Source organism: Prunus persica, chromosome G1, assembly GCF_000346465.2.
Source record: "Prunus persica cultivar Lovell chromosome G1, Prunus_persica_NCBIv2, whole genome shotgun sequence".
In the NCBI taxonomy this organism is placed as follows: Eukaryota; Viridiplantae; Streptophyta; class Magnoliopsida; order Rosales; family Rosaceae; genus Prunus; species Prunus persica.
Genome location: NC_034009.1, coordinates 922,738 through 949,628, shown reverse-complemented (window position 1 = coordinate 949,628; position 26,891 = coordinate 922,738). Strand labels below are relative to the sequence as shown.

At 36.3% G+C, this 26,891-nt stretch overlaps 2 protein-coding genes and 2 long non-coding RNA genes across 6 annotated transcripts; all 4 read right to left on the bottom strand.

The window, feature by feature from the left end:
* LOC18790880 (F-box protein FBW2) lies at positions 104–1,210 on the bottom strand. The gene is made up of 2 exons (XM_020555623.1): positions 883–1,210; positions 104–650 (listed from the first exon to the last, which is right to left on the bottom strand). The coding sequence occupies exons 1-2, from the start codon at positions 1,191–1,193 to the stop codon at positions 122–124; spliced, it is 840 nt and encodes a 279-aa protein (XP_020411212.1). The 5' UTR covers positions 1,194–1,210; the 3' UTR covers positions 104–121.
* On the bottom strand, positions 4,027–4,991 carry LOC18792033. The gene is made up of 3 exons (XR_002269889.1): positions 4,924–4,991; positions 4,227–4,731; positions 4,027–4,088 (listed from the first exon to the last, which is right to left on the bottom strand). It is a non-coding gene; the product is annotated as an uncharacterized LOC18792033 (long non-coding RNA).
* On the bottom strand, positions 8,120–11,793 carry LOC109946588. 3 transcript variants are annotated; one of them, XR_002269711.1, is made up of 5 exons: positions 10,930–11,793; positions 9,930–10,532; positions 9,306–9,631; positions 9,136–9,189; positions 8,120–8,551 (listed from the first exon to the last, which is right to left on the bottom strand). It is a non-coding gene; the product is annotated as an uncharacterized LOC109946588 (long non-coding RNA). The 3 variants fall into 3 exon arrangements; XR_002269710.1 differs by lacking the exon at positions 10,930–11,793 and having other exon boundaries at positions 9,930–10,010; positions 10,139–10,801; XR_002269709.1 differs by lacking the exon at positions 10,930–11,793 and having other exon boundaries at positions 9,930–10,801.
* Positions 20,477–23,937, bottom strand: LOC18791528 (heat shock 70 kDa protein 8). Its single transcript, XM_007225585.2, has 2 exons — positions 23,766–23,937; positions 20,477–22,441 (listed from the first exon to the last, which is right to left on the bottom strand). Exon 2 carries the CDS (start codon positions 22,437–22,439, stop codon positions 20,730–20,732), a length of 1,710 nt encoding a protein of 569 aa, XP_007225647.1. The 5' UTR covers positions 22,440–22,441; positions 23,766–23,937; the 3' UTR covers positions 20,477–20,729.

Sequence of the window (26,891 nt, the reverse complement as noted above, 5' to 3'; positions counted from 1 at the left end):
TATTTCAACATTACAATTTCCACAATATCAATTGAACAAAATAACTAAAAGAAAGGAAATAATTAAACTGAAAGATATGAGCAATTACAAGCCCTCAAGAAAATAACAATCAAATAGTTCTTCATTCCTCATCATCTTCAAATTTACTGAACATGCCCACATCGAAGGGGATTGAACCTATTTTACAAACCAAATCATCCGTAGAAAACCACCTACGAAGAAATTCCGGAAAAACAGAACCCCCACACATAAATTTACTAAAATGAGACGCAAACTTTAATATTTCATCATGATTCTCATCAACACCAATACAATCCCTGACGTCCAACACCACAAGATCTTTGCAGCCGCGCAGCAATGTGACAAGGCTATCCCGACTAACGATTGTACCTTTCAAGTTTAGGTACTTGATATTAGGCACCAACTTGACAATTGCCAATGCCTCACGTTCACGAATTAAGGTCATGGCCAAATCTAAACCGTAAATATTCTTGCAGTGTGTTTTTATAAGGGCAAGTATTATCACCAAATTTAAGCTTGAACCCAATGACACCACCTCCAAATTTTTCCACTTGCTAATCAGATCTGGGTTCGTGTGTTCACTCTCCAATAATCTTAGGGGTAAACCCAAAGTCACAAGGCCAGGACACCTGCACACATTACACAATAAAATGCTACTTTTACAGGAAAAATGAAAATATACTTGGCTTGGGCAGTTAGACAGAGCAGTGAGCAACCCACCCTTGAATCCAAGTTCAAATCATCTTATCCATCGTTAGATTAATTTAAAGTAATTTAAATAAAAATATATAGACTTGTGAGTTTCAAAAATTAAGTTCGGTTAAACAAGTGAAAATGAGAACAAGTTAAAAGGAAACTTACACATTTGCAACAAATACAAAGGTCTCTACTGTGCAGCATTTGGGAAGCTTAAGCAGAACAGCAGTTCTGCTGCTCCGATTGATCACAAACTTTAAAAAAGTGGTGACAGAGAAACGATCCCCATCAATTTGAAACTCACTCACAAATCTGTCCATAAGATTTTGAAAATTTGGACACTCAGACACAACCCAAGGCCAGACTTCAATACATTCATTGTCCGGGAAAATGAGAGATTGCCAGCATGAAGGATTGAGGGTCACTTTGTACCATGACTTGCACACAAAAGGGACATCCAAAAGCACTGACTCCATTCCAACTTTCTCCAACATTTTCACCAAGCAGTCCATTTCTAAGTCCTGCCATCTTCGGTCGTCCATCTGCAAGAGTATGACAAGGAATTAAAAGAAAGATAGAGCACTAAGACACAAAGGGGTCGTTTGGTACACATGGTTGGCTTGGACTGGCTTGGACTAAATTTAGTACCATGTTTGTTTCATTTAATTCTAGTTTTAGATGGGATTGCTAATACCGGGCCCACCAAAAACACCTCCTTAAGAGGGGATTACTAATACTATGTAGAAAGGAATGATTAGCTAGTCCTATGTTTACCAATGTATGAGATGCATATATTATATTGTAATACTAATAACATATATTACTATTATTATTATTATTACATACACATATACTATAATGTACATATATACATGTATATACACATATACAAGTATATATATATACACATATATACATATATAATATATATAAATACATATAGATATATACACGTATATTATTATTATAATATACTCATATACACATACATATTAATATTATAATAATAGCATACATGTATACATGTATATATGTAACATATATTATATTATATATTAAGGTACATATATACACGTATATACATGTATATATATAAACACATATATACATATATAATATATAAATACATATAGATATATACACGTATATTATTATTATAATATACCCATATACATATGCATATTAATATTATAATAATAGCATACATGTATATATGTAATATATATTATTATAATACATATATATAAGTATATATACATATATGTGTATATATTATACCCATGTATGTATTATAATATACATATACACACGTATATAGACATATACATTATATATTTATACTATATGTATATATATTATAATATACATATATACACGTATATACATGTATATTATTATTATAACATACCCATATATTATCTATTATAATATACGTATGTATATGTATATGTATTATACCCATGTATATATTATAATATATAGACACACCTATATACACATATATACACATATATTATATACATGTATATACGTATATATATATATGTATATTATAATATATAATATATATACATATATTATATATACATATGTATTTTATAATATATATAATATATGTATATATACATACATATATAATATACATATATACACGTATATACATGTATATTATTATTATTATTATAACATACCCATATATATATATTATATATTATAATATACATACATATATATAAATATATATGTATTATACCCATGTATATTATAATATACATATATACACCTATATACACTTATATATATATATATGTATGTACGTTTATATTATTTAATATATATAATATTATTATAATATACTTATATACACAGAGAGCTTCCATTGAGGGATCCCTCAAATAAGCTTATTTGAGGGACACTCCTTGTAGGCCCCACTCCGGATTGTATTTCACTAATCCAAACCGTCTCTTTTGTAGATACTCATTCAAAGATCATCTCTACAAAAAATCACTTGAATCCGATATCATGTGACCACTCAATTGAGTTATTGAAATTTTAGTACTTTTCTTAAAGCACCGTGTTCATTGATTTTGTAAGACACAATTGGATGTCGAAACGGTTTCCGATTTGTCTAATTTTTTATAAGGATGATCTATGAATGAATACCTAAAAATTAGATGGTTTGGATTATTGGGAAAAGAATTGTAGGGTACCCTAAAGGGCGTCCCTCAAATAAAATTATTTAAGGGATCCCTCAATAGAAGGGGACTGCTTATATACATATATATACATATATATTATATATATTATAAAATACATATATATATTTTTGAAAAAATAAAAAAATTATAGTCCTAGTCCAAGCATACACCAAACGCAGGATAAGTGTTATCCAACTTAGACCAAGCCAAGCCAAGCCAAGCCAGTCCCTAAGTATAGTCCATACCAAGACAGTCCTGTGTACCAAACGAGCCCAAAGATTACTAAATAATAAACGGAAACCTGTGAAAACAATCACCTTAAGTTGAAGAATGCAAAGGCTGAATGCATGTGGTAATCATTTATAATAAGAACCAACAAGAGAAATAATTGATGGGGTGTTGGAAAATTGTTCATTCAACAAGGACTTTCCGCATTCCAATGCAGTGCATGCTCTGGATGTTCAAAAGGACTTTTCCCATTCCAATGCAGTGCATGCTCTGTAGATTCAAAAGGACTTTCCACATTTCAATGCAGTGCATTGGTTTCGGAGGCTGATTAGGGCTACATACAGTTTGATTAACCGGACCAAGTGCTTGGAACTGCCTACCAAACTGAAACTGATCAAGTCGATGAAGGACATTATGGGACCAACATTGACCCGCCACTCTCATCTACCGACCACACAGTCGGTTCATGACCAAGCAAATGGTTCGATGCAGGTCGGTTTCAGCGAGGAAAGAGAGCCAGAAGAAAGAGGAAGAAAGGTTGAAGTACTAATAATGCATTATTGCAATACTTAACATGTGAGGCAGTAGACGTCCTGAATAATGGGGATATCATAAAACGGTGCGGATGCTAGTGAGGGTAATTTATTCCACCCATCAAGGAAATGCCGATTAAACTCATTTGTTGAAGACCTGATTAAAAGGTAACCATTAAAAACTAGAACCCCGCAATTAACAAACGCTTATTCATGGATTTTGCACACATAAAGCTCTTAATTACCAATTATCGAACACTATATGTATACATAATGAGATAAGCAATGCCTACTGCTGTAACATGATCTTGCATTAAAGAAATAAATGCTAGTGAAATATAGAAGAAGATTACATCGTGGGGTATTTCGATTGCATGGAAAATTCCTCTGGAGGCAATTCAATCCAGGAAGACTGTAAACACAGAGAACAATTATTATTTATAATAATTAAACTGTAGTGGAAGAATCCATTAAACTGCAAAAGTGTAATAGCAATCACTTTATGTTTGAACTATCCGTCTAAAAAAAAGGGTATTTCGATTCAACTCACGTTATGTTTGAACTGTCAAATGTGAAGTTGTTGACCACTAAATTCCTGCATAAAATCATTAATCAATCCACATATGAAGATGAAAATTTCGTGTTCAAGATCTCAACATATCAGTTCTTCAAATCCATCCCTTCTAATTTATTGAATTTCATTCATGTGGTATTATATATGCACAATGAAGGTGATTTGGACCATAAAAATGAAGGTGAAAGATAAAAAGGAGACATACAGTTGTGATATTGTGGTCACCCATGGGGGAAAGCTTCCTGAGAAATAGTTGTAAGACAAATCTCTGCACATAACAATACAGAATGAGAAGGCACAAAAATGCATGAAAGTTCAAAGGAATTTAAGTAAGAAAAAGGCTGCCAGAATGCGTGCGCACACACACACAGAGTACTGGTTTCATTGCCAGTACATATAGCATACTTTTATGACATTAGTCTGAAGTTGATTGCTCTTTTGGCTTGGAAGAGGTCCAGACAGACTATTGTTTCCAAGAAATCTGGCCATATCAATTATAGGAGGCACCCAGAAAAAAAGAAACAAAGAAAAGAAAAAGAAGAAACAAAGAAACAAAGAAACAAAGAAACAAGAAAAAGGTGAGATGAACGACTAAGTTTCTGAGCAGGAAATTCAATGGCGTAAGCACAGAAAAGGGGAATAATGAGGGAATAATGAAGGCAGGCATTATTACAAATATGTAAGAGAACTCATGTTGAACAAAGAACTTGGGAGTTCGCCTGTTAAATTGTTGAAACCCAGTTCCCTGCAACATGAGTGATAAGTTAGAGGAACAATTAGAATGATAAGAAAATTAATTGGTATCTTTGGGATTCAAGCTTATATATTTGCTGGAACGTACAGTATTTGTAAACGTTGATATTCTCCAAAATCAGTAGGGATGCTACCATTGATTAATGTATTCCGTAGAACTCTGTTACACCACCAAAAAAAATTAGTGGACAAGTAAATGGAGTAAGATTTTCAATTTGAAAAGGAAAATGAAGTTTGATCACAGTGCGTGAATGAATGAGGTGTTAACTTACAAATCAGTTAAGTTCTTCAAAGTTCTTATGAAATCAAGAGACGAGCTCACATAATATATATCCTTCATTCGCCTTCATTATCATACACAAACATAAATGATGCCCAGTAAATGGAGGAGAGAGAGAGAGAGAGAGAGAGAGAGTTTAAAATGTATTAGGCATTTACCCTTACAGAGATTCCAATGAAGTCAGTTGAGAAAAACTGGTTGGTATTGGGCCTTCAAAAGAGTTCCCTTGAAATCTCCTACAAAAACATTTGAGATGCTTGTGAATAAAAGACCCATCTCAGCCATGCAGATCTGCTTTCATAAACTGCAGAAGGTTAAAAGTTTGCCATACTTACAAAGAAGTCAGTTTTCTCCAATTCCCAATGAAAGAAGGTATCTTTCCTGAGAAAGGATTGTCTGATGCATAGCTAAAATTCAAAAAGTTGACTCATAGTAAGCTCATCCCAGAATAGAAATCTCAAAGTACTGAATAAACAAAAAACAGGATTTTCATGTTGATGAGCTTTGCAAATGTTGAAGGAATTTCTCCATCGAGTCCACAGCTATCCATGTAACTGTGAAAATAATAAACTGATTGCTACCAATTTCATATCATGAACGCATTCCTTGCTCGTCGATAATGAATTAACAAATAAACCGCTCCTTTAAGAGAAAATAATTACACATTGCAACATGTGATTCAAATTCGATGAGTTAAATGAAAGCACTCACAATAGCCCGAGATTGACTAAGTTACCAAATTCTGGAGGGAGTGTTCCGGAGAAATTATTTGATCCAAAGGACCTGCAACAAGTCATGTTGAAGAGGTATAGAATTAAATGATACGGGGTTCTATATTTAACATGTCCCAATAGAGCATTTCTCAGTTGTCTTTGCTTACAGCATAGTTAGCTCCTTAAGGTTTCCAAGCTCCTTGGGGATGGACCCAGAGAATGAATTGTGGGCAATTGACCTGAATGGAAATATCAATTAAAGATATTAGCACCCGTTTATAATTCAGGATAAAAACAGAGTAATTTTATGTATAGTAGTATGTGCTTCTTTGGCCATATGGTATAACTCACTTGGGAGTCTATGCTTCACTACTTACAATACTGTCAACGCAGACATATTGCCGATGAATGCTGGTAGGGGACCGGTGAAATAGTTCAGATCAAGTTTCCTACAAGAATTGAAACAAAATGCAATGACCAGCGATTAATCTCTGAGTATAAAAAATATTCGTGACAATTTTGAACGGTAAGAAACCTGTGTCTTTTATATGAAAATGTTAACTGCGATAAACCAAACAACAGAGAAGGGGGTTGGAAAAACTTCATACAAAACGGCCAGATAGCTTAAAGCCTCAAATTCTTTTGGAAACACCCCTCGTTTGTTCAGAGCATGAACTCGACTGAAAAGAAAGAAGATTGAGCAGTTAGGCACTTAATATTACAATTGATATATCAGGCATGTTCTGCTTAGTTTTCTAAACTTGATAATTAACTGATTTGCTACAGTCAACAACACAAGACTAACGAATATGGAGAGAGAGAGAGAGAGAGAGAGAGAGAGAGAGAGAGAGAGAGAGAGAGAGAGAGAGAGAGAGAGAGAGAGAGAGAGAGAGAGAGAGAGGAGGGTAATAACACACAGTTTGGTGATGTGGCAGGTAGTATTTTTGTCATAAGTATAGTCACAAGTGATGGCTGGATTATTCTTTGGCTTTTCAAACTCGCTTCCATTGATGACAAATCCAATGCATTGCTCTCCTCCACTGATAGGCAGAGCTTGCATGTCCCATTGCTTGAATATTGAGATCAACGCCGTCACTGCATTCTCAATTCAATCATTGCGTACACATCACATAACGTATTTATGCTATACCTGAAAGATGGCTAGTACCTTCGGATTGATCCGTAGTAGCATTTTGAGCCATGGACACATGAAACCAGAAGCAGCTGAGAAAGCATAGACTGCAAAAGAAGCCAAAGGAAGCTGAAAGAGCCAATTGTTGTTTCAGACTTTCAGTCAATCGCAGTGTTAGAAAAATCGGCCTAGGCGGTCGCTAGGCAGGCTCGAGGTGGCTAGGCTGTCGCTGGGAAGGCGCGAGGCAGCGCGAGGCGGCTAGGCGGTTGCTAGGCGGGCGCGAGGCAGCTAGGCGGTAGCTAGTCGGGCGCGAGGATGCTAGGCGGTCGCTAGGCGGCTAGGCGGTAGCTAGGCGGCTAGGCGGTAGCTAGGCGGGCGCGCCTAGGTGGGTTGGGTCTTTTTTCATTGCTGAACCCGGAGGACGAAGCAGCCGAAACCAAAGAAAACAAATCGAAGCTTGAGTTAATGGAGAAGCGAAATGGCTTGACTGCGAATGCGAGTTCCGTACTCTGCAAGTGCAAGCTTCGTGTTCGTCTGAAATATATTTAAAGAGTATAGCCGCTCGGCTATAATTTCAAAATATTCGAATATCTTTGAATCGGCAATAAAGAAACAAGGCCTTATTGGATATTTTGGATGATAAAATGTCAAATTGTCAAGGATGATGAATTGCCAGCAGTTTGATGATGTGGAAACTAAGCCCTACTAACGTCATCATAGAATCGATTTTTCGACATTGAATAAAATTTCTTTTAACTAAATTATATAAATTCACAGTTTGAGATGCAAATCAATGATCAATTGAAATTTTCCTCAGACTTGTATAGAATATTGAGAAGCCTTTTAGTGTTGTCAGTGTTGAATTTAGGAAGAAGAAAACAGGGGAAACATTGTTGTCAAACTGGTGCTTCTCCCTATGCACTCAATAAACTGTGAACAACTTTAAACCAACAATTCAGTGTTCCAATTTACAAATTTTGCTCATGTTTATAGTTCAAAGAGTTTCACATGCAAACAATGCTCAATAGCATCTCTCTTCTGATTGATTTCAATTCGAAAAAGTTGTTAAAAACCAGAAGATTCAATTGCTTAACCTTTAGATCGTAACATGATACAACTGGTTCATGAAAAAAATAATCTAAATCAAGAAAAAAAAAAGTTGATTATTTAAGTCAATTCTTCAAAATCGCATTCCTCATCATAATTGCATTCATCATCATAATTGTATCCATTATATTTGTCATTCGCAACATATGAATTGTCATCTTGGCCTTGTCTGGCTTCAGCCTTTTCACTGTAGTCTGTAACCATTACTTTCATGCTCAAACTCATCATCATGACTGTTCTTCTCATTTGACAGTTGCATATCACTAAGGCTGCCACAGTTAGACTTTGTGCCTTCCTCAAATGCAGGTGCATAACCCTGATTTTACACATGAAGAAAAAAATCAGATGAATCAAATTCAGTATCTATTATTAAAGTTCAGGTAATTACTCGCAGAGAGATACCTCCATTTTCTAAAACCTACCAGGATTTTGAACTAGGAACTACATTGCAAAATCATTATAAAATGACCATATAACTGCCCCATTAACTGCCCAATTAGTTAACTGATCATTCATGTAAACCACCAGATTTCAGATATCACAGTTTCATGTCTTAATCCATGCTTAATAATAATATACCATCTTCAAAAGATTATTCTTTTATGTATTAAGTTCTATCCTGGAGTAGTTTGTTTGACTTGGATATACCTTTATTCCATTAAACAGGAATTTGGTGTCTGCACACTAACCAGACATTAAGAAAACAAAAAATATATTGAATAAGTAACATCATTTGACAATCGAAATTAAATGTGCCATTAGATTTGATTGGCTTTTAGTCGCTTGTAGTCTGTGCATCAGTGAACAAGACCTTGGATGTTGACAGAACATAATATGGGATTTGCAAAGCATGAATAAAGCAAAATTGATTCTAAAATAAGACATATAAAAGATGCTTACAAGCTCTTCATTTAATTTATCTAAAGCTTCATAGTTGATTTTTGCACTCAGCCTCTGCAAGAACAAAATGTCACATTAGTATCTGCTAAATAAATTATAAGTAGGACAATCAACATTGCAGGAAAATTTAAGCACCAAAAATCCCATAAACCAGTTTATTATTAACTTACATTCCTAGTATCCATCACAGTAGAAACTTTGACAGCCTTTTCTGGCTTTTAAGCAGGAGCAGCTTTCTTGGCCATTCTGGCTCGTTTTCTACTCTTTCCCTGCCAATTTTATAGTTGCACATAGAGATCAATACATAAGACTCAATGCTGGCAGTAAAACATACACAAATAGTCGAAAGATCAAAAAATAAGTCAAATGCAAATAAGATTGAAGTAAAAACTTTCAACACAGTTATGCAGTGTGTGACTGAAATAACAGCTCAGAACTAGGCAAGAACTCCAAGCTGGATGAGACTTCCAAGCCTATGCTTCAGATCACAATGCACCTATGACATGCAGCAAACATAAACTCAAATACAAGAAACGAGGTCAGTTTTAAAAGTGAAGAATTCCTGCACAATCACAGAGCTAAGGAGAATGAAGAGGCAAATAATGCAGGGGCTGATAATCATGATTAACTACATAACCTCAATGATTTTTAATCTAAAGACTCAAAAGCCAAAAATATAGTTAACAAATAAAAAGAAACCATGGAACAGACAGAAACTAAGAAAGGCCCTAGCATTGCACCGAATCCTTGTGAACACACATATGATAAAATTTATGGATTTCCAAAGGCATTACCTTATCATAGTCCTTGTTCATTGCTTCCCAAATCATTCTTTTGAACAGTGCCGCCTGCTTGCTGTTAAGGTACCCAACAACCTACAAACCAAAAGCATCATGCCTTCCATGTCAAAATTCCAAAAAATAAAAAATTGAAGCAACAATGATATACAAATCCAAATCAAAGACAGCACTTTACTGATAAGTCTAGACCAAGCACTATATACCAAGTGGCTATGATGGAAGTGATCTTGAAGAAAGCTGATGGATCATGGGCAGGGGGTAACTTTCAGTTTCAGGATCACTGCTATTGTCTGTCATTAATTTTTACCCTCTATTTTCAAACATAGAAAATGTGGTTGATTGTCATGAACCAAGAACAAAACTTTTCACAATAACCATGAAAGGATATTCCATGAGCATCGATATGTAGATTAAATTCAAATCATCATTGAGGAATTTGAGCATCTACCTTCAATTCATCAACGTGAGAAAAATGGGCAACCACGATTCAAACTCAAGAAAAGCAAGAGCAATATACCTCTGGTTTTTATTTTTAAAAATAGTACCGCCGCGCGGCTATACTATGTTTGACTCAGGCATAGATACAATCACCAAAACCTGCAACACATGATCATGAACACTTCAATGGAGAAATTGATGGTAGGGAGCTTAGGCACTGAATCGAGTAGTTTAGATCACTAAAAAAAAAAAAAAAAAAATTGCGTACAGCTAATATTTCAGCTATACTATTAATAAATAAAAAAAAGACCCGCCTAGCGCCTGTAGGGCCACGTCTCAAAACCAGTATACTCGTGCGGCCATACTTTTTTGATTTAAAAAATGCCCGAGCATAGCCAATCGGCTATACTATTTATCAATCGACAAAGAACAAACACATTTGTTGTTTCAGACAAACAAAATCAATCTCAATACTTCACTTTCTACACAAAATACAGACGAAATAAATCACAATTCCAATTTTAGTAATCAAATTCAATTTAACATAAAAACTTACATATTCCCAACAATTCATTTTCGGGAGAAGCTGTTCTTGAAGAGGGCATGTAAACCCTGATTTCAAAACCCCCAAAATTGGACCAAAATGCTCAAATAATGGCCCACCTAATGCCAAGACACGCTATCATATTCAGAAAAGATGGTTTTTTTTGGGTTTGTTTAAGTTGTAGAAGGGATTCGAAGAGAGACGAAGTTGGGGTTTGGATTTGGGGAGAGAAGAAAACATAGAGGAAGAGGAAGAGGAAGAATTGGGTTTTGAGGGCAAAGCTGTGGGTTTTGTAGGTTGTTCTTGATCTTCTTCTTCGTGAGAAGAGGCGTAGTTAGCTAGATGTAGAGAGAGATAGAGAGCGTTGAGAGAGGAAGAGAGAACTATGAGAGAGAGAGAGAGAGAGAGAGAGAGAAAACAAAAACTGAACAAAAGTGTTATGCGGCCGATAAGTGGGCAATAGGTATGTATTTATAGGTTATATTTGCAAAATGTGTGGGTAAAGGTGGTACTTTTAGATAAAATTTGGAAAGCAGTGGCATTAAGCGCTATTTCCTAAACTCAGGCATAGATACAATCACCAAAACCTGCAACACATGATCATGAACACTTCAATGGAGAAATTGATGGTAGGGAGCTTATGCACTGATTCGAGTAGTTTAGATCATTAAAAAAAAAAATTACTTGCGTACAGCTACTATTCGGTTATACTATTAATAAATAAAAAAAGACCCGCCTAGCACCTGTGGGGCACGTCTCAAAACCAGTATAGCCGTGCGGCTATACTTTTTATATTTAAAAAATGCCCGACCATAGCCGAACGGCTGCACTGTTTTGAAAAATGCGCGAGCAGAGCATAGCCATGCGGCTACACTATTTGCTATTAAAGAAATGTCAAACTCTTCCTTCAAAATTATAAAAGGCCATATGAGTCCACGAATATGGCAAATCACAAAATTGCACTCTCACCACACACAGACGTAGGAAACACATGGCTGCACATACGAGAGAGAGAGAGAGAGGAGTTTTATGCAAAGTGTGAGAGGGTGGGGAGGAGGGATGGTGATGCGATGGGTTTTGGGTGGGCGGAGGAGGCTGCTGCGCAGTAAGGGTTTAAAGTTGTTAGAAGGGGCGGCAAGAAATGAGAAGAAAATCTGCAAACATATATTAATTCTCTCTCTCTCTCTCTCTCTCTCTCTCTCTCTCTCTCATTGCATGTGTATATACTCGTCGAAGATGAAAAGCAGAGGCTTCTAGATTACGAAAAATCCATAGTCTGCGTTACGAAAAATCGGCCTGGGCGGGTCTGGCGGCGCTAAGCGTGTCTGGGCGGCGCTGGGCGAGTCTGAGCGGCGCTAGGCTGGTCCAGGCTGGTCTAGGAGTCGCTAGGCGGGTCTAGGCGGGTTTAGGCGGCGCTAGGCGGTCTAGGCGGTCTAGGCGGGTCTAGGCGGCGCTAGGCGGGTCTAGGCGGCGCTAGGCCAATCTGGGTGCCAGGGTGGGTCTGGTTCTGTTCTTTTGTTCTTTAAGCCCATTATCAAGCATACGAGCATATCTAAAGGAGCCTATTACTCCCAGGTTTCACGTTCTTTTCATTTTGTTGGATTATCTTCTTATGACTAAACATAATTGATCTGCTAGGTGCACTTTCTGCTTTAATTTTTTACTTATGAATTTGTTATGTATACATTGAATTACAAGCTTTGATAATTAAGTTTTGGTTTTAATGAATCTGGAAATTCTGATATGCTTTAATGCAACTCTAGTAAAAGGAATATATAGTATACAACCAGAAAAACATACAAGGAAAAGTCTTAAACTGTTAGGGCTGTGCATCTAAAATAATTGATTTCAGAAAAACTATCAGGAATAGAAATAAGGAGAACTAAAGCTGTCTAACAGGGTGTATAAATGAATTGGCCTGATTCTAAAGATTGAAGTAGCATATAGCTTTGTTTTTTTGGGTGTTGTAGCAAGAGCACTTGTTACAGAATTTATTTTCATATGGTAAGAAAGATAATTTCGTCACTAAAGAAAATAAAATATGAGATGCTATCAAAGTTAAATTTCCCTACAGATTTAACTAAAGTTTCAGTGATCATGTTTAAAGAAAGATTTTTTATTGGTTGAATTGCCAAAGCACTTCTTTGAATACAACATCTTAGATATTCAAGGCTAAATGATCAAAATGGCATTATGAAGTTTTCCTCTCAAATGAGGACTAGTATGGTTCAATTCATAATGGCACAAGATAAGACATGTTGTGGTTTAGTCTTGTGATCTAGTTTTTATAAACAGGTTGTATTCTCCTCAAAAGTGAGAATATAGCATACATACAGTTGTGGGAATAAAGATGTTTTAAATGATAGCCTAAAAGAAACTTGAGCTTTAACCTTGTTAAAGAACATCAGTTTTTAAGAACTCTATTCATTTAAATCCTCTGCAGTTTGTTTCAAGAATATCATATTGTTTTTTGTTTAAAGAACACTGACTTATTTGGTTTAGTTTTCAAGTGGTATAGAGTACATACAGTTTGGACACATAAGTATTTCAAAAGCACTCAAGGTACAAGTCAGTTCTCATAATTTTGGTTCAGTTTCAGTTTTGAAATCTCAAGATATGATGTCTGTTTGGATATCTCTTGTGTCGAATTAGTTCATAATAAAATTACCTTTCTAAGTTTTCTTTAGACACTGATTTCATGTAAATTTGTTAAGTATTGAATTTTTGGTGGATTTATAAAGTTGATACAGATGCACATAAATTTTCCTGACAGATTCTGGACTATGAGTAAAGATTAATGAATGACTCATCTGAAGCTTTTCAAATGACCCGTAGCTTTTGCATGATGAACGTATATGTGTCTTCTCATAGACTGCAAATTTTCGTGGTTATTGAATATGGATTTTAATTTTGGCAAATTTTTAAGTAACCTTTGTTCTGGAAAAGTTTTGTGCTGGCAGGTTTTATAAAGTTAAGTTTGTAGGTCATTTTAGACCATTAAATAGACATAAAAAGACTCTAAATTTCTGTTATGTGAAGCTTTATGTCTCTAGTTTGATTCTAAGTAATTTGAGGTTAGTCAAACTAATAAAGAAATTGTGTGAATTATTTAAAGCAGTACATCTTAAAAGTCGTATGATATTATCTTATCAACGTATACTAATTAATAACTATTATGTTTTAAAGTTATAAGGCTTTGGTGTATTCAGTTCAAGAGTAACCAAGTAGTGAGTGTTTTGTCCAAGTGGGAGAAATGATGTATAGTTTTTGGACTTCATACTCACTGCCATATTTTACAAGCTCATTAAGTTTCATTCACCAAAAGTTTTTCAAGTTGAGCCACTGCCCTAGTCTGTATGATCATAAAGTTTTACTCACCAGAAGGTTAATTACAGCACATTTCGCATGCTCGTGAAGTTTTATTTTACAACAGTTTTCCACTGTTTTGTTTTGGTTTTCTAGCTATTTAGTTGAAATTTAAAGTATGCATCAAATTAAGAAATTCAAAGTGAAGCCATAGCCTAAGGTTAATTGCAGTTGTATTTTGGTTTTGGTATATTTAACAGTATTAATATGGTTAAGATTATTTTTTTGTATGAACATATAGAACAAGTATGTCTAGTTTTCATAAAGGAACTTGAAGGTATTAAAAATTAAAGTTAATTTGGATGTTCTAAGGTTGTGATCGTTACTAAGCTTTCAGACATGATTTTATGCTTGTAAAAGAAAAGATAAAGAAGAAAAAGTTATATTACTATTAAGGCTATGATATGGGAGCTCGGTTTCTTATTTTTTTGGTATCTTATATATATAACTTACAATTCTTCTAATGCCATAAGGATTGTTTCTGGTTTGCTTAAAGGATTTGAAGGATAAAGAAATTTTAATAAGAAACTTTAATTTTGGAAACCATTCGGAATGTTTGGCTAACTGAATTGGTTCAAGATTCTCTTCAGGGTTTCAACATTGAAACAATAGAGAATTTCATGCTTTTAAATGGGAATTAATGTGGTTTGTTAATTTCTTTAAAGGTTTCTTGTGAATGTAGGACATAATTAGTGGTATTACAGTTGCTAACATCACACTTTATGCATAAAGTTTTATCCCTTGACCACTGAATGATACTTACAGAAAGAATTTTCTTATTTGATAATTTTTGGGAGTCTTATGTATGCACGAGTTTGTAATAGGCCAGACTTGGCATTTGTCATCAGTGTGTTAAGTAAATTCCGGTCCAATGTTGGAAACGCTCATTGGAATGCAGTAAAGAAAGTGTTTCAGGTATCTGTAAAAGGCGAAGAGCAACATGCTGGTTTACAAGAGAACTAAAGATTTTTGCAGGATGTCCAGATAGTTTGAAGTACGTCGACCTCTAGTTATGTATTCTTGTTGTATGAAGGGGCATTTTATTGAAAGGAGTCAAGGAAGCAACAGTTGCAGTTTTATTGTAATAATACAAGAGCAGTTTTATTCTAAAGAAACAATAAAAGATCTATAGGTACCAAGCATTTTCTTGATGGTTAAAGAAAAGATCAAGGAGAGGCATCTCAAGATAGATTACAAAGATACAAAGTCTATGGTTGCATATCCACTTAATAAAGCTGTGCCAGTAGATGTTTTAAGAGCCATGTTGAAAGGATGAGGATCTTGGCAAGCATTCACTCAACAGACTAGTGGGAGAAGCAATTCATACTTGACTTCGTCCAGGTTTTCTTATCTCTGCGTTTAAGATTGAATTTGGTTTAAATGTACATCAAGTATTTCAGTTTGTTTGATAAATATTATTGATAATCATTTAGTATGGTTAATTTATTAAGGAACCATGATTATCAAAACTCAAGAAATGACTAGAAATAGTCTTAAGAGGACCTCTGGATGTTTCATTATAATTTCAAGTATATTTTACACAATTCAGATTTATATGAAACTTGATTAGTTCATATCTTGATGGCGTTCCATGTAGATGACAGATTTGTGTACATGATCCTGGGGAATGTTTTTAAGTTTAAATGAACATTACTCCCTCTGGTCTTGCATAAATACTTTCATCTGACAGGAATTTGATTATAGGACTTTGTTGTTGTGAACTCATAGCCATACAGTACAACTGCGTTTGAGCTATAGATTGACTGTTAGCCCTAGTGGGAGACCGTAAGCATAAATAAGGGCTTTACACTCATCCTAGTAGAGTCCAGTTACAATTCACCTTGTTGCTCAAACAAGTGCTGATACGAGAACAAATTTAAAAGCTTAAATGAATTAGATTTTTCACTTGAGGTGGTGTAATATTTCAAAAAAAAAAAAAAATCTGTTCTTTGGTGGGTTGGTTTTGTGTTCCCATGCAAGAGGAGGAGGAGACAAATCTCTCTTTCTTTCTCTCAGCAAACAAGAGGGCATGATCAGATGTCAAAATCTATAACAGAAATGCAATATCCAAAGAATGAAAAGCAGTCCAATCAAGAAGAACCATCAATGGATGAATATTGAATGCGTAAAGATTAATCAAGTTACATGCGGAGTTGGCAGAGGGGAGGAATTGTCATCGTTGTCGTTGGTGTGGTGAGGTTAACATGTCGTTTGGGAGAGAGCCAAGAGAGAAGAGAATAAGGCGGGAAGCATGGAGAGGAATGGAATTAGATGAATTAAGAGTCTCATGATCTCTTCTTCTATGGACCTGACTTGTTCTTCACTGCTTCAGCTTCCCAATCTCAAATTTGCAGCTAAATTTTTTCAATTTAGGGTTTCAGACTTTCAGTCAACCGCAATGTTTGAAAAATTGGCCTAGGCGAGTAGCTAGGCGGCTAGGCGGCTAGGCAGGCCTCCAAGGCAGATTGGGTCTTTTTTCGGTGCCAAACCAGGAGGACGAAGCAGCCGAAACCGAAGAAAAAAAAAAATCGAAGCTTGAGTTGATAGAGAAGCGTGAGTGCGAGTTCAAGCTCCGTCCTCTGCGAGTGCAAGCTTCGTGTTCGTTTTGAATATATTTAAATAGTATAGCCGCGCAGCTATACTCTTTAAATATACAACTTCAGGGTTGAAGACCAAAATACCACTTTCGCCCATTGGGACTAGAGTTATTTCTTCAACAATGATAATTTAAATTTTTCTATATCTCCCATTCCAATTATTTCCAGCTATTAGCCCATTCTAATCATTCATTCCTGTTACTAGACATTGCTCATAGAGTATCTGAACCAATCACCTAATCTAGAATCTCTTATCCTAGACCTTGATCATCGTATGTTGAATAGAGAAAACAACCCCTTCCATCCATTGGCGTTTGTGCCTACTTGTTTGTCTTCACACATTAGGATAATCTCCATGAAAAGGTTCCAAGGAAAACGTGATGAGATGTATGCGACTAAGTATTTGTTATTTGTTGAAGTTCGGTTTGATTAGGAATAAAATGACTGTTTATTTTGCCACTGCTGCTGGTGTTGTCACTTCTCCCCGCCCGAAAGAGGAGATATACAAGGAAATTTCAATGTTTGAATGTGGTTCAGAGAGTTGTCATGTTGAAGTTCTATGAGATGCAATGCAGGTCTCAGTTTCACATCAAAGGAGTTCAAGGATCTCTCCAAGTTATTGTTAAAGCATCATCAATCTTTGAATTTGAAGTTCTTTCTATTCTTTCTGAGTTTGAAAGCGTATTCTATTTTTTATAGACCTATCAACTGTTGAAATGTAAGCGTGACACTCTGTATGCAGACTTAATAGTGTGTGGATTGGGTGTAATAAGCTGGTTCTGTTTTTAGTGGTGTATTGCATGTTAGTTGTGTTTGAGTCTTCTTCTCTGCCTCTCGTTGTCTAATTAATATACCAAAATCACAAAAATAAAGTTTAGTATTGATCTAAAATTTGGTCCATCTTCTACATGCTGCGTCTCTCATTTGAAAGACAAGTTTATTGCCCAAAAAATTTCGAGTAGAACCATAAGTTGTGGGTAGGGCTTCAGCACACCAACTGTGACCGTCTTCAACCGTCGACGTCCTCTCACTCCCATGACTGGATCTACTGGTTGATGAGACCTTGGCATTAAGACCCCAGCCCGAGTTAAAAGACTAAAATTTTAGAGCATGGAGTTTGGATTTTGTTCTTCTTATTGCTGACTTTGATCATCGCTTTGTATTTGTGAATCTTTTGGATAGATATGCACAAAAACAGTGATGGCTAAGCCAGTTTTACCTCCATGATCCTCTTGTCATTAAATCAAAGGACTTCAAAGATTTGTGAAATTAATAAGCCGGTTTTACCTTGTGTCTTTTTCATTTGTTTTTGGGAATGTTTGGGATGGATGCGGACAGAGTTGTCATATGCAGTTTGTAACACTGAATTTTCTTTATCCGTACAATGAAATCCAACAAAACAAAACAAAAGTATACAAGGGCGGACCAATGGATTCCAGACAAGAACGCCTTCTTGAGGGAGTTGATGAAGATAGAATTAGTGGTTTGCCAGACGAGATTCTTTGTCTCGTACTTTCGTTCCTTCCAACGTTATATGCTGTGTAGTGTAGACCACTGTTTTGTCTAAAAGATGGAGCAAATTATTATGGACAGGTTTGCCCAATCTAGACTTGGACGATGGCGAACAGGGCCGGTCCTGAGTTTTCAAAAGCCTAGGGCGAAAATCTAAAGTGTGCTCTACACACATTAATCACTAATACTAGTATACTTCTTGTTTTATCAACTAAGCATTGGGTTTTTTGAGAAAGTATTTATTCGAAAATATTTTTAGACTTTGAGCAATGTCTTCCATATTCCTAAATAATGAAACAAATGTCCAACTATGGATACCATACCAGTGAGTCAAAGAATTTCAAGAATGTAAGTCAAGCCAATATCAAAGAATTTCTTTTAAAACTCTCGTCATGGATCCTTTGTTCCAAAATTTCAGATTCATCTCAATATCCTATTCCTAAAAATTATGAAAAAATATTAAATCAATTTATAATAATATAATATAACACTTATTATAATAAAAAAAATTTGGGCCCCCTTGAATAACGGGACTGATGGCAATGATTTGTTTTCACGTCAACAATTGAATTCACCTGAAAGAATTATAACGTTTCTCAATTGTGTGCTTTCATTACGTGATCAGTCACGCAACATCACAAAATTTCGTCTTCACTCGTTTGAAGATTTATTTGATGTACTAATCAATAAATTTCAGCCCAAAATCAAGTTTTATGTAAAGGGTATAGCCGCGCGGCTATACTATTTTTATAATAAAAATTAAGTATAGCCGCGCGGCTATACTATTCTAGCGCGGCTTCACCCCGTGTCAAAAAGTGCAAATATAACCGAACGGCTATACTATTTTTATTTTAAAACAACACTGAGTATAGCCGCGCGGCTATACTAAAATGGCTTCTGCGCTGCTTCGCCACGTGTCAAAAAATCCACGTATAGCCGACGGGCTATACTATTTTTTATTTTAAAACAACACTGAGTATAGCCGCCCGGCTATACTATTTATAATTAAAAAAAGACCACCGCTGGCTTCTGGCGCAAATGTAACCGAACGGCTATACTAAAATGGCTTCTGTGCTGCTTCGCCATGTGTCAAAAAATCAAGTATAGCCGAACGGCTATACTATTTTTTATTTTAAAACAACACTAAGTATAGCCGCGCGGCTATACTATTTATAATTTAATGGCTTCTAGCGCCTGCTTCGCCACGTGTCAAAAAATCCAAGTATAGCCGAACGGCCATACTATTTTTATTTTAAAACAACACTTAGTATAGCCGGTCGGCTATACGATTTACAATTTGAAAAAGACCACCACCTGGCTTCTAGCGCCTACTCTGCGTGTCAAAAAATCCAAGTATAGCCGGACGGCTAGACTATTTTTATTTAAAAAGGACACTGAGTATAGCCATGCGGCTATACGATTTATAATTTGGAAAAGACCACCACCTCGCTTCTAGCTCCTGCTTCGCCACGTGTCAAAAAATCCAAGTATAGCCGCGCGGCTATACTATTGGGGTGGGGGACCAATCGGGACGAAAGGGTGGGATATTGAGGGGGGAAAACGGTTCTTTTTTCTTACTTAATCTTCTTAACAGTCTGGTCTTGTAACAATCCTAAAGGTAAAGACAAGCAATTCCAGATCCAGTGGAAATCAATCCATATGGCAACTTTCGCATTGTACAATTTTTCTGAAATTTTAAAGTTCTTTAGTACAACATTTGCTATTCCTCTCGAATTTGCTTTGCAGGACTATTACAAGTTGATTTTGCTCTGCAACTTCTTTTGAATCTCATTTCCGTGCAAATTTGATGCAAATATTTGAAATTTGTGAATTAAGCATCACCTTTGGGGTTTGGAGTTTATTCTATCACGCAAGAATCTGAGAGTTCTACTATATATGTGTGTTTTTTTCTTTTCTTTTTCAGAATATTCTTTTTGTTCAATACTAATTCAGTCATCATATTCGTTCTCAGGACAATTCCAAGTTATATATTCTGCATACAGCACACTGCAATTTCTAAATCGAATTTTCTTTTGAAATTTTTTGAGCTATAAACTTGTCTTTCAAATGGAACACGCAACATATAGATGATCAACCAATTTTTATTTCAATGATAAACTTCATTTTTGTGATTTTGATTCAAGGCAGATTAATTAGACAATAAGAGACAGAGAAGCAGCAAGACTCAAAACACAGCTAACATGCAATACACCATTGAAACAGAACCAGCTTATTACACCCAATCCACACGCTATAAAGTATGCAAACAGAGTCTTATCCTTACATTTCAACTGTTGGTACTATACTTTGATTCTGTGCATACCCGTTAAGTGGTGACTATATCTTCCTCTGCACTGTTACCAAGTCTAGAGTAGAACCATAAACTCTGTTTAGGGCTTCAGCACACCAGCCGTGACCGTCATCAACTGTCGGCATCCTCACTCCCATGACTGGATTTACTGGTTGATGAGATCCTGGCATCAAGACCCCAGCCAAAACTCGCAGCACGCTTGAAGCATCAATGTCCAGTATTACTCTTATTTCTGGAACTCCTTTTGGGGCCAGCGGAATTCCCGTGATCTTGAAATAGCCCAGCAAATGATTTTCTTCCACCTTCTTCCCCTCTCCTTCATACACAATTATCAGTGCTTCAGCTTGATTATCATGGGCGGTTGTGAAAATCAGATCTTTTTGTGCTGGCATTGTGGTGCTTCTAGGTATGATGGGCACAAAGTTGTTTCCATCAGCTCGAATACCAATGGCCAAAGGAGTGGCTTGAATGGTTAGCAAGTCCAAACTTCCAAAGGGATCACTAAGACCTGATGCCACCGCTCCTTCTAGTGCTGCTCCAGAGACAGCAGCTTCCAATGGGTTCATTCCTTTGTAAAGCTCCTGCTTTTTGCATGTGCTCATGACAAGGCTTTTTATCTTTGGAATATACGAACATCCACCAACAACTATTACATCGCTCACATCCTCAGTATCAACCTTTGCATCGTGCAAGCACTGGATTATGAGGCTCGCACACTTATCAAACACATCTTGGTTAACTTCCTCAAATTCCCCGCGATCCACAACTTTACATATTTTTGTTCCATTTCCCAAGTCAACATCAACTTGAACATTAGTTTGGGAGGAGAGACTGTGTATTGCCTCTTGGGTTGCAACTCGAAGTAAGCCCACAGATTTTATATCATCAAGTCCACAACTAGTTAAAAGACTCTCGGAATCTGGCAACAGATGACGCATCATATTCTGAAGCAAGTCTTCCCCTCCAATGGCAGATCCTGCTAAGGCTTTTATTTGAGAAACTCCTCCAGCCGTAGCAGTTACAGCTACATCACAGTATCCAGCACCCATATTGAAGATTAGAGCAATCTTCTCTGATCCAGTATTTGTGTTCTGAGATGCATTCTGTTGAGCATATAACAACGCAACAGCAGTTGGTTCAGGCATCAGTCTGAGTACATGAAGACCAGCCATGGCACAAGCTCTTTCAATACGAGTCAGCTGGAATCGGCTGAATGAAGCTGGAATGGTCAGAACAACATTTTTTATGGGCCGTTTCAACCGGATTTCTGCCATTGCCTTGAGTTCCACCAAAAATATTGCCACTACTTCTTCAGGAGTGGTGGACCTCCACACATTGTTCACCAAGGCTGCAATTAATGGGCGCACCCCAATGCCCAATGTTTGTACTAAAAACGGTAGGCTCTTGCTTGAGTGGACAACTGGATCAGTATCAACTCTGCCAATTAAGCGTTTCATGTTGAAGATTGCAGCTCCGGATAACACGTCCTGCTCATTCGCGAGTTGACTGCTTACTCCCCCTGATGGGTTCTCATCCTTGAATGTGACATATGAACGCATCATCTTCTGGTTTCTAGTATTCTTAAGGAGCTCAACCTGGGAACCATTCCAGACCGCAACACTGCACTGTGAAGTGCCAATGTCAATTCCAATTGCAGTTTCAGAAAAAGTGGCTGACAATTTTTCCTCTCCAGTAGTTTCACTATCGGATGCCACGGTGTACGCTGGCTCAGCCATTCCTGCATTACAAAAGATGCAGAAGGATGAAGATGTGCACAAAATCATTAGAATAGAAGAGAGCAGAAGAGGAGACTCAGAGAGAAAAAAAGGAAAGAGTAGGCAAAAGTGTTACAACATTCATTTTAAAAGTCTGCCTAAAAGAGGAGAAACATTTGTATGTGTTGGTTATATGACCTCCCTATCACAACGTGCTTTTTGGGATCAACCACATAACAATGGAACCCACATACATGCAATAGAGGAAGGTAACTAGAACTTACAAAAAAATCTCCTCGATTATAATATGGGCCATGACCCTTTGCCCAAGTGGTATACAAAAAACCAAATACTGAATTTCTTGTACTCGTCATCAGAAGCACCATACAACAGATTGTGTACAGAGACTACAGTGAAACAGAAAAACAGCAAATGGGACTCAACGCAGCATTTTTTGTTCCAAAATATGGATTGGGGCTGAAACTTAATATCCTTCAGAGTTACACAAATTTTGTTTGGTACGTACCATTTCAAAAACTCAATACGAGTTCCACTTCCCCCAGATTGTGCTGCCAAATCAGCCCAAGAACTAGTTATCCCAAGCAACGCCTATGAATCCCAAGGTTTCATGTATGATACCACCCTCTGTCTTCCTAAATTAGTATTCTACATATTGTTTACTTACAAGCTGACACAACGAAAATGATTCTCTTTTGCAATTTGAGGATTTGTTAAGATAATTCCTTATTGGTACTTGTTCTAAAAAAACAAAGGCCATGTTCAATCCACTCCCTTAAAAAGCACTAAACCCTCAAACCATACAGAAAGAATTGGCAAAATATAGTTCATTCACGCCTTCACACAAACACCTATCTGGTATTTTAGCCATTGGCCCATTGCATATTTGTTGGTAATAATACAAGAGACCAGAACCCCACATATTTGACTTGAAATTGAAAATATAATATCAAGACAGAGATTCACAAAATACAATTATGTCAGAAAATTGAAAACTTCGAAAAATGCAAAGAAATGTCTGAAGAAGGGCTTGACAAGAAAGCTTGAACTCAGAACAAAAGATAACGCTCCAAAACAGAGACACGACCCCTTTGCATTTCCAGAAAGCAAGAACTAGCTCTAGGGTACCAATAAAAAATAACTCAGAAAATAGTAATGACTGAAGCAATAAAGCAGCGCATGCATTCATAATTTTGCCGAGACACACAGATTTTTGAAGCTCTACTCCATGCATAAGCAGCTAGCATAACATTACCCATTAAGGGATAAATAAACAAATACATAAAATAAAAGCAAAACGTTATGTAAAGGAAATGAGGAGGAACTTACAGCTGAGTGAGAGAGCAGAACAACAATGAGAGCTTAGAGCACAAACAGGGGAGAAAAGATACAACACAAGAAGACGACGAAGGACCGCTTCGGTCTAGAAAGAACGAGAGAGTTGAGCATCTTCTTAATATAACGGTGCCCAACTTCTAGAGCTTCCTAGAGTGAAAGGTGGCAAGCAATCACCTTTTTTACCTTGACCAAAAAATCACCTTTTTTTATTTTTTCTTTTTTTTAATAAAAAATTTATTTACTGGAAAGTTTAGAATGTGAGCACTCGCACCTTAAGCTCTGAAGCCGCCATTTACAAAATTTTTTTTTTTTCTTTTCAATGTCGTTTTCATGCTCTTATGATTATTGATCGATAGTATGATGATCATTGACTTTGTAAAGCCATTCGATTTGTGCCACGTGTGATCAAAGTCCACAGCTTACACCAAAACTGCAGTGTAGGTTCCAGGATTTGCTTTCGGTGCTCGCTAGAAGGATCCAGATAGTAACTACCGCCACAATACATGGGCTGGAACGGCTATCGATCTTGGGCTCTGCTTTTTAGCCCAAGCCCAAGCCCAGAGACAATCCCTCAAATTATTATTATTATTTTTTTAAATTACGACGAAGTTATTTTTTTTGTATAAATGATAGTCTAATAAATTACACGAGAGAGGTGTTTTCACATAAATACTACTACGGTGTTATGGGAGTTCGCATCTAAAATCACTAGTCTGCAAAGTCAAAGTCTTTTTCCACTGAATTAGACATCGTTAGTTATAAATTACGACAAATTTGATATCTCATAATTGTTTTGTTTTGTTTTATTTGTTTTTAAATAAAACCCATAGTTAATCAAATGGAAAGTTTGAATTTTAATGTCAAAGGAAACGCCTTTTTGCCCTAACTAACTATCCTAATCAAGAATATAATTTCAAAACCTCAAAAAATGTTGGTGTGTTATTGGCATTGTGGTAGCAATTTTCCTCGTGGGTGGATTTATGGAAGATCATTGCTCTACTTTAATATGTTTTTCCAAGATTCCTTGCAAAACAAAAACAATAATTGAATGAACACGGGTGTGGTGTTGATCAATAGCTCTCTAATGTCTAAGTCATAAAATAATTTAAGGAAGATGTACACCGGTGGGGTATTTCTGAACGAAGTATCCTTAGGGAAACAATTGAAAAGTAAATGAACCCATTGGTCCCTTTCCCAAAGTCATAGCCATAGCCGCCTTGAGCAGCAGGTACTAACTAATTAGCCTTTGCATCCAAAGCTAGACCATTTACCATTATTTTTAACAATGGATTAAGTTTTACCATTGACCATGGTTTCTAAGTAATGTGATTGATGCAGGAATAGGGACATAGAAAACAAGGACATTGTGTTGTGGTACACCATGTGCCTTACCAAGAAGATTTTCCCATATTGCCAACAATTACCAACCAGTTTGAGCTCCGGCCAGCCAATTTCTTTGAAAGCAATCCTGTCCGGCCCCAATATGCGAAGAGGTCAAATTGCGCGTCCACCTTCAACATTGTCCCAGGGAGAAATTCTGCTTGAAGGAAAATGAAACATCCAAGTATTTCACTTTCACTCTTTTTAACCTCCTTGTACTATTTCCTAATTTCTGCATGAAGGGGAGCTTAGGCACTCCTTTGAAGAAAAGTCCTAAATTTGATCCAATGAGTCAGTGACTACATGTCATGCTGATGATCATGCACCAGCTTATTGAGTACAACTCAATCAATCTTTTTGCTCTCAATGCAAGAAAAATATCCCCAAAAAAAAAATTGGGAGAGGCTGAGAAATTTTTAAGTAGGCCATTGAATTGAAGGCATCCATGTATAGTTTGGGCTATGCTGTAAGAATTCTCAAAATATAGCTCATTGGGCATTATGGGCTCCACCTGCTGCATATTTGTTGGCAGGAATTAAAAACAACCACAGGCCCACATGACATACTGCTTGCCGGTTCTTTTGGCCAGCAATCCTCTTAAATAACTCTCCTTGCAGTCATATTTAAATGTATATGTCAATGCATTGGAGAAATTATAGAATATTATAGTAGTATAGTTATATGGTACATTTTGTATATATGTTATAATTAGAGCTGGTAATAGGTCGTGTCGTGTCGGGTTCGTGTCGTGTTGGGATAATAAACGTGTCAAGAATGCTCACCCCACCCAAACTCAACCCATTTAATAAACATGTCGTGTCGGTTTCGGATCGTCTTTTATTGTGCGGGTTTGGAGTCGTGTAACGGGTTCATAAATAATAACATGCATATTACGAAACTCACAACTGAAAAAATTTTAATTAAAAAAACAGAGAGAGTAGAGAAAATATAAGGAAAAAAAAGAAAAAAAAGATAGAGAGAGGAGAGAAGAGAGAAGGAAAAGAAAGAAAAAAAAAATAGAGAGAGAGAGAGAGAGAGAGAGAGAGAGAGAGAGAGAGAGAGAGAGAAGATTGAAGGAAAGAAAAAAAAAAGAGATGAGAGAAAACTAAAGAGAAGGAAAAGAAAGAAGAAAAAAAAAAGAGGAGAAGAGAGATGGAAAAGAAAGAAAAACACAAAAGAAAAAGAAACATTATAAATATCAAAAGGCATACCATAAAATCACAAAGTTATTTGTAGTATGGTGGATAAGATGTTTGAGAGAAATGAGGGTGGTAGGGGTTTGAAACCCCTTGTGTGGTGCTAAAGTCTCCATTTCTCTTCATTTTTTATTGGGTTAGCGTGTATTACACGGGTTGACACGACCCGTTTAATAAACGGATTAGACAGATATTATAGTGGGTTAGTGGGTTGACCCGAAACCCACCCATTTATTAAACGGGTCAGAACGGGTTGACTTGAAATTGACCTGTTTTTTTATCGTGCGGGTTTCGAGTCGTGTATCGGGTCGTATCCGAAATTGCCACCTCTAGTTATAATATGGGTGAACGACATGGTTTATTTTTCTTCCTTTTAGAGAATAGTATTAATAAATATCCACTTATTATTATCATACATGTACAAGATGTACTACATGATCATACTATTATAATATCCCGAGTCAGTGAAAAGACATTTATGAATGTATTGAATATGGTTTCAAGTATTGAAGTAAACAGTTGGTAGCATTTATGGTTCAAT

Coding starts and splice junctions, on each gene's coding strand:
- LOC18790880 (XM_020555623.1), bottom strand. CDS start 1,193: ATGGAGTCAGTGCTTTTGGATGTCCCTTTTGTGTGCAAGTCATGGTAC. Junction 651..882: donor TTTGTATTTGTTGCAAATGT/GTAAGTTTCCTT, acceptor TAATGTGTGCAG/GTGTCCTGGCCTTGTGACTT.
- LOC18791528 (XM_007225585.2), bottom strand. CDS start 22,439: ATGGCTGAGCCAGCGTACACCGTGGCATCCGATAGTGAAACTACTGGA.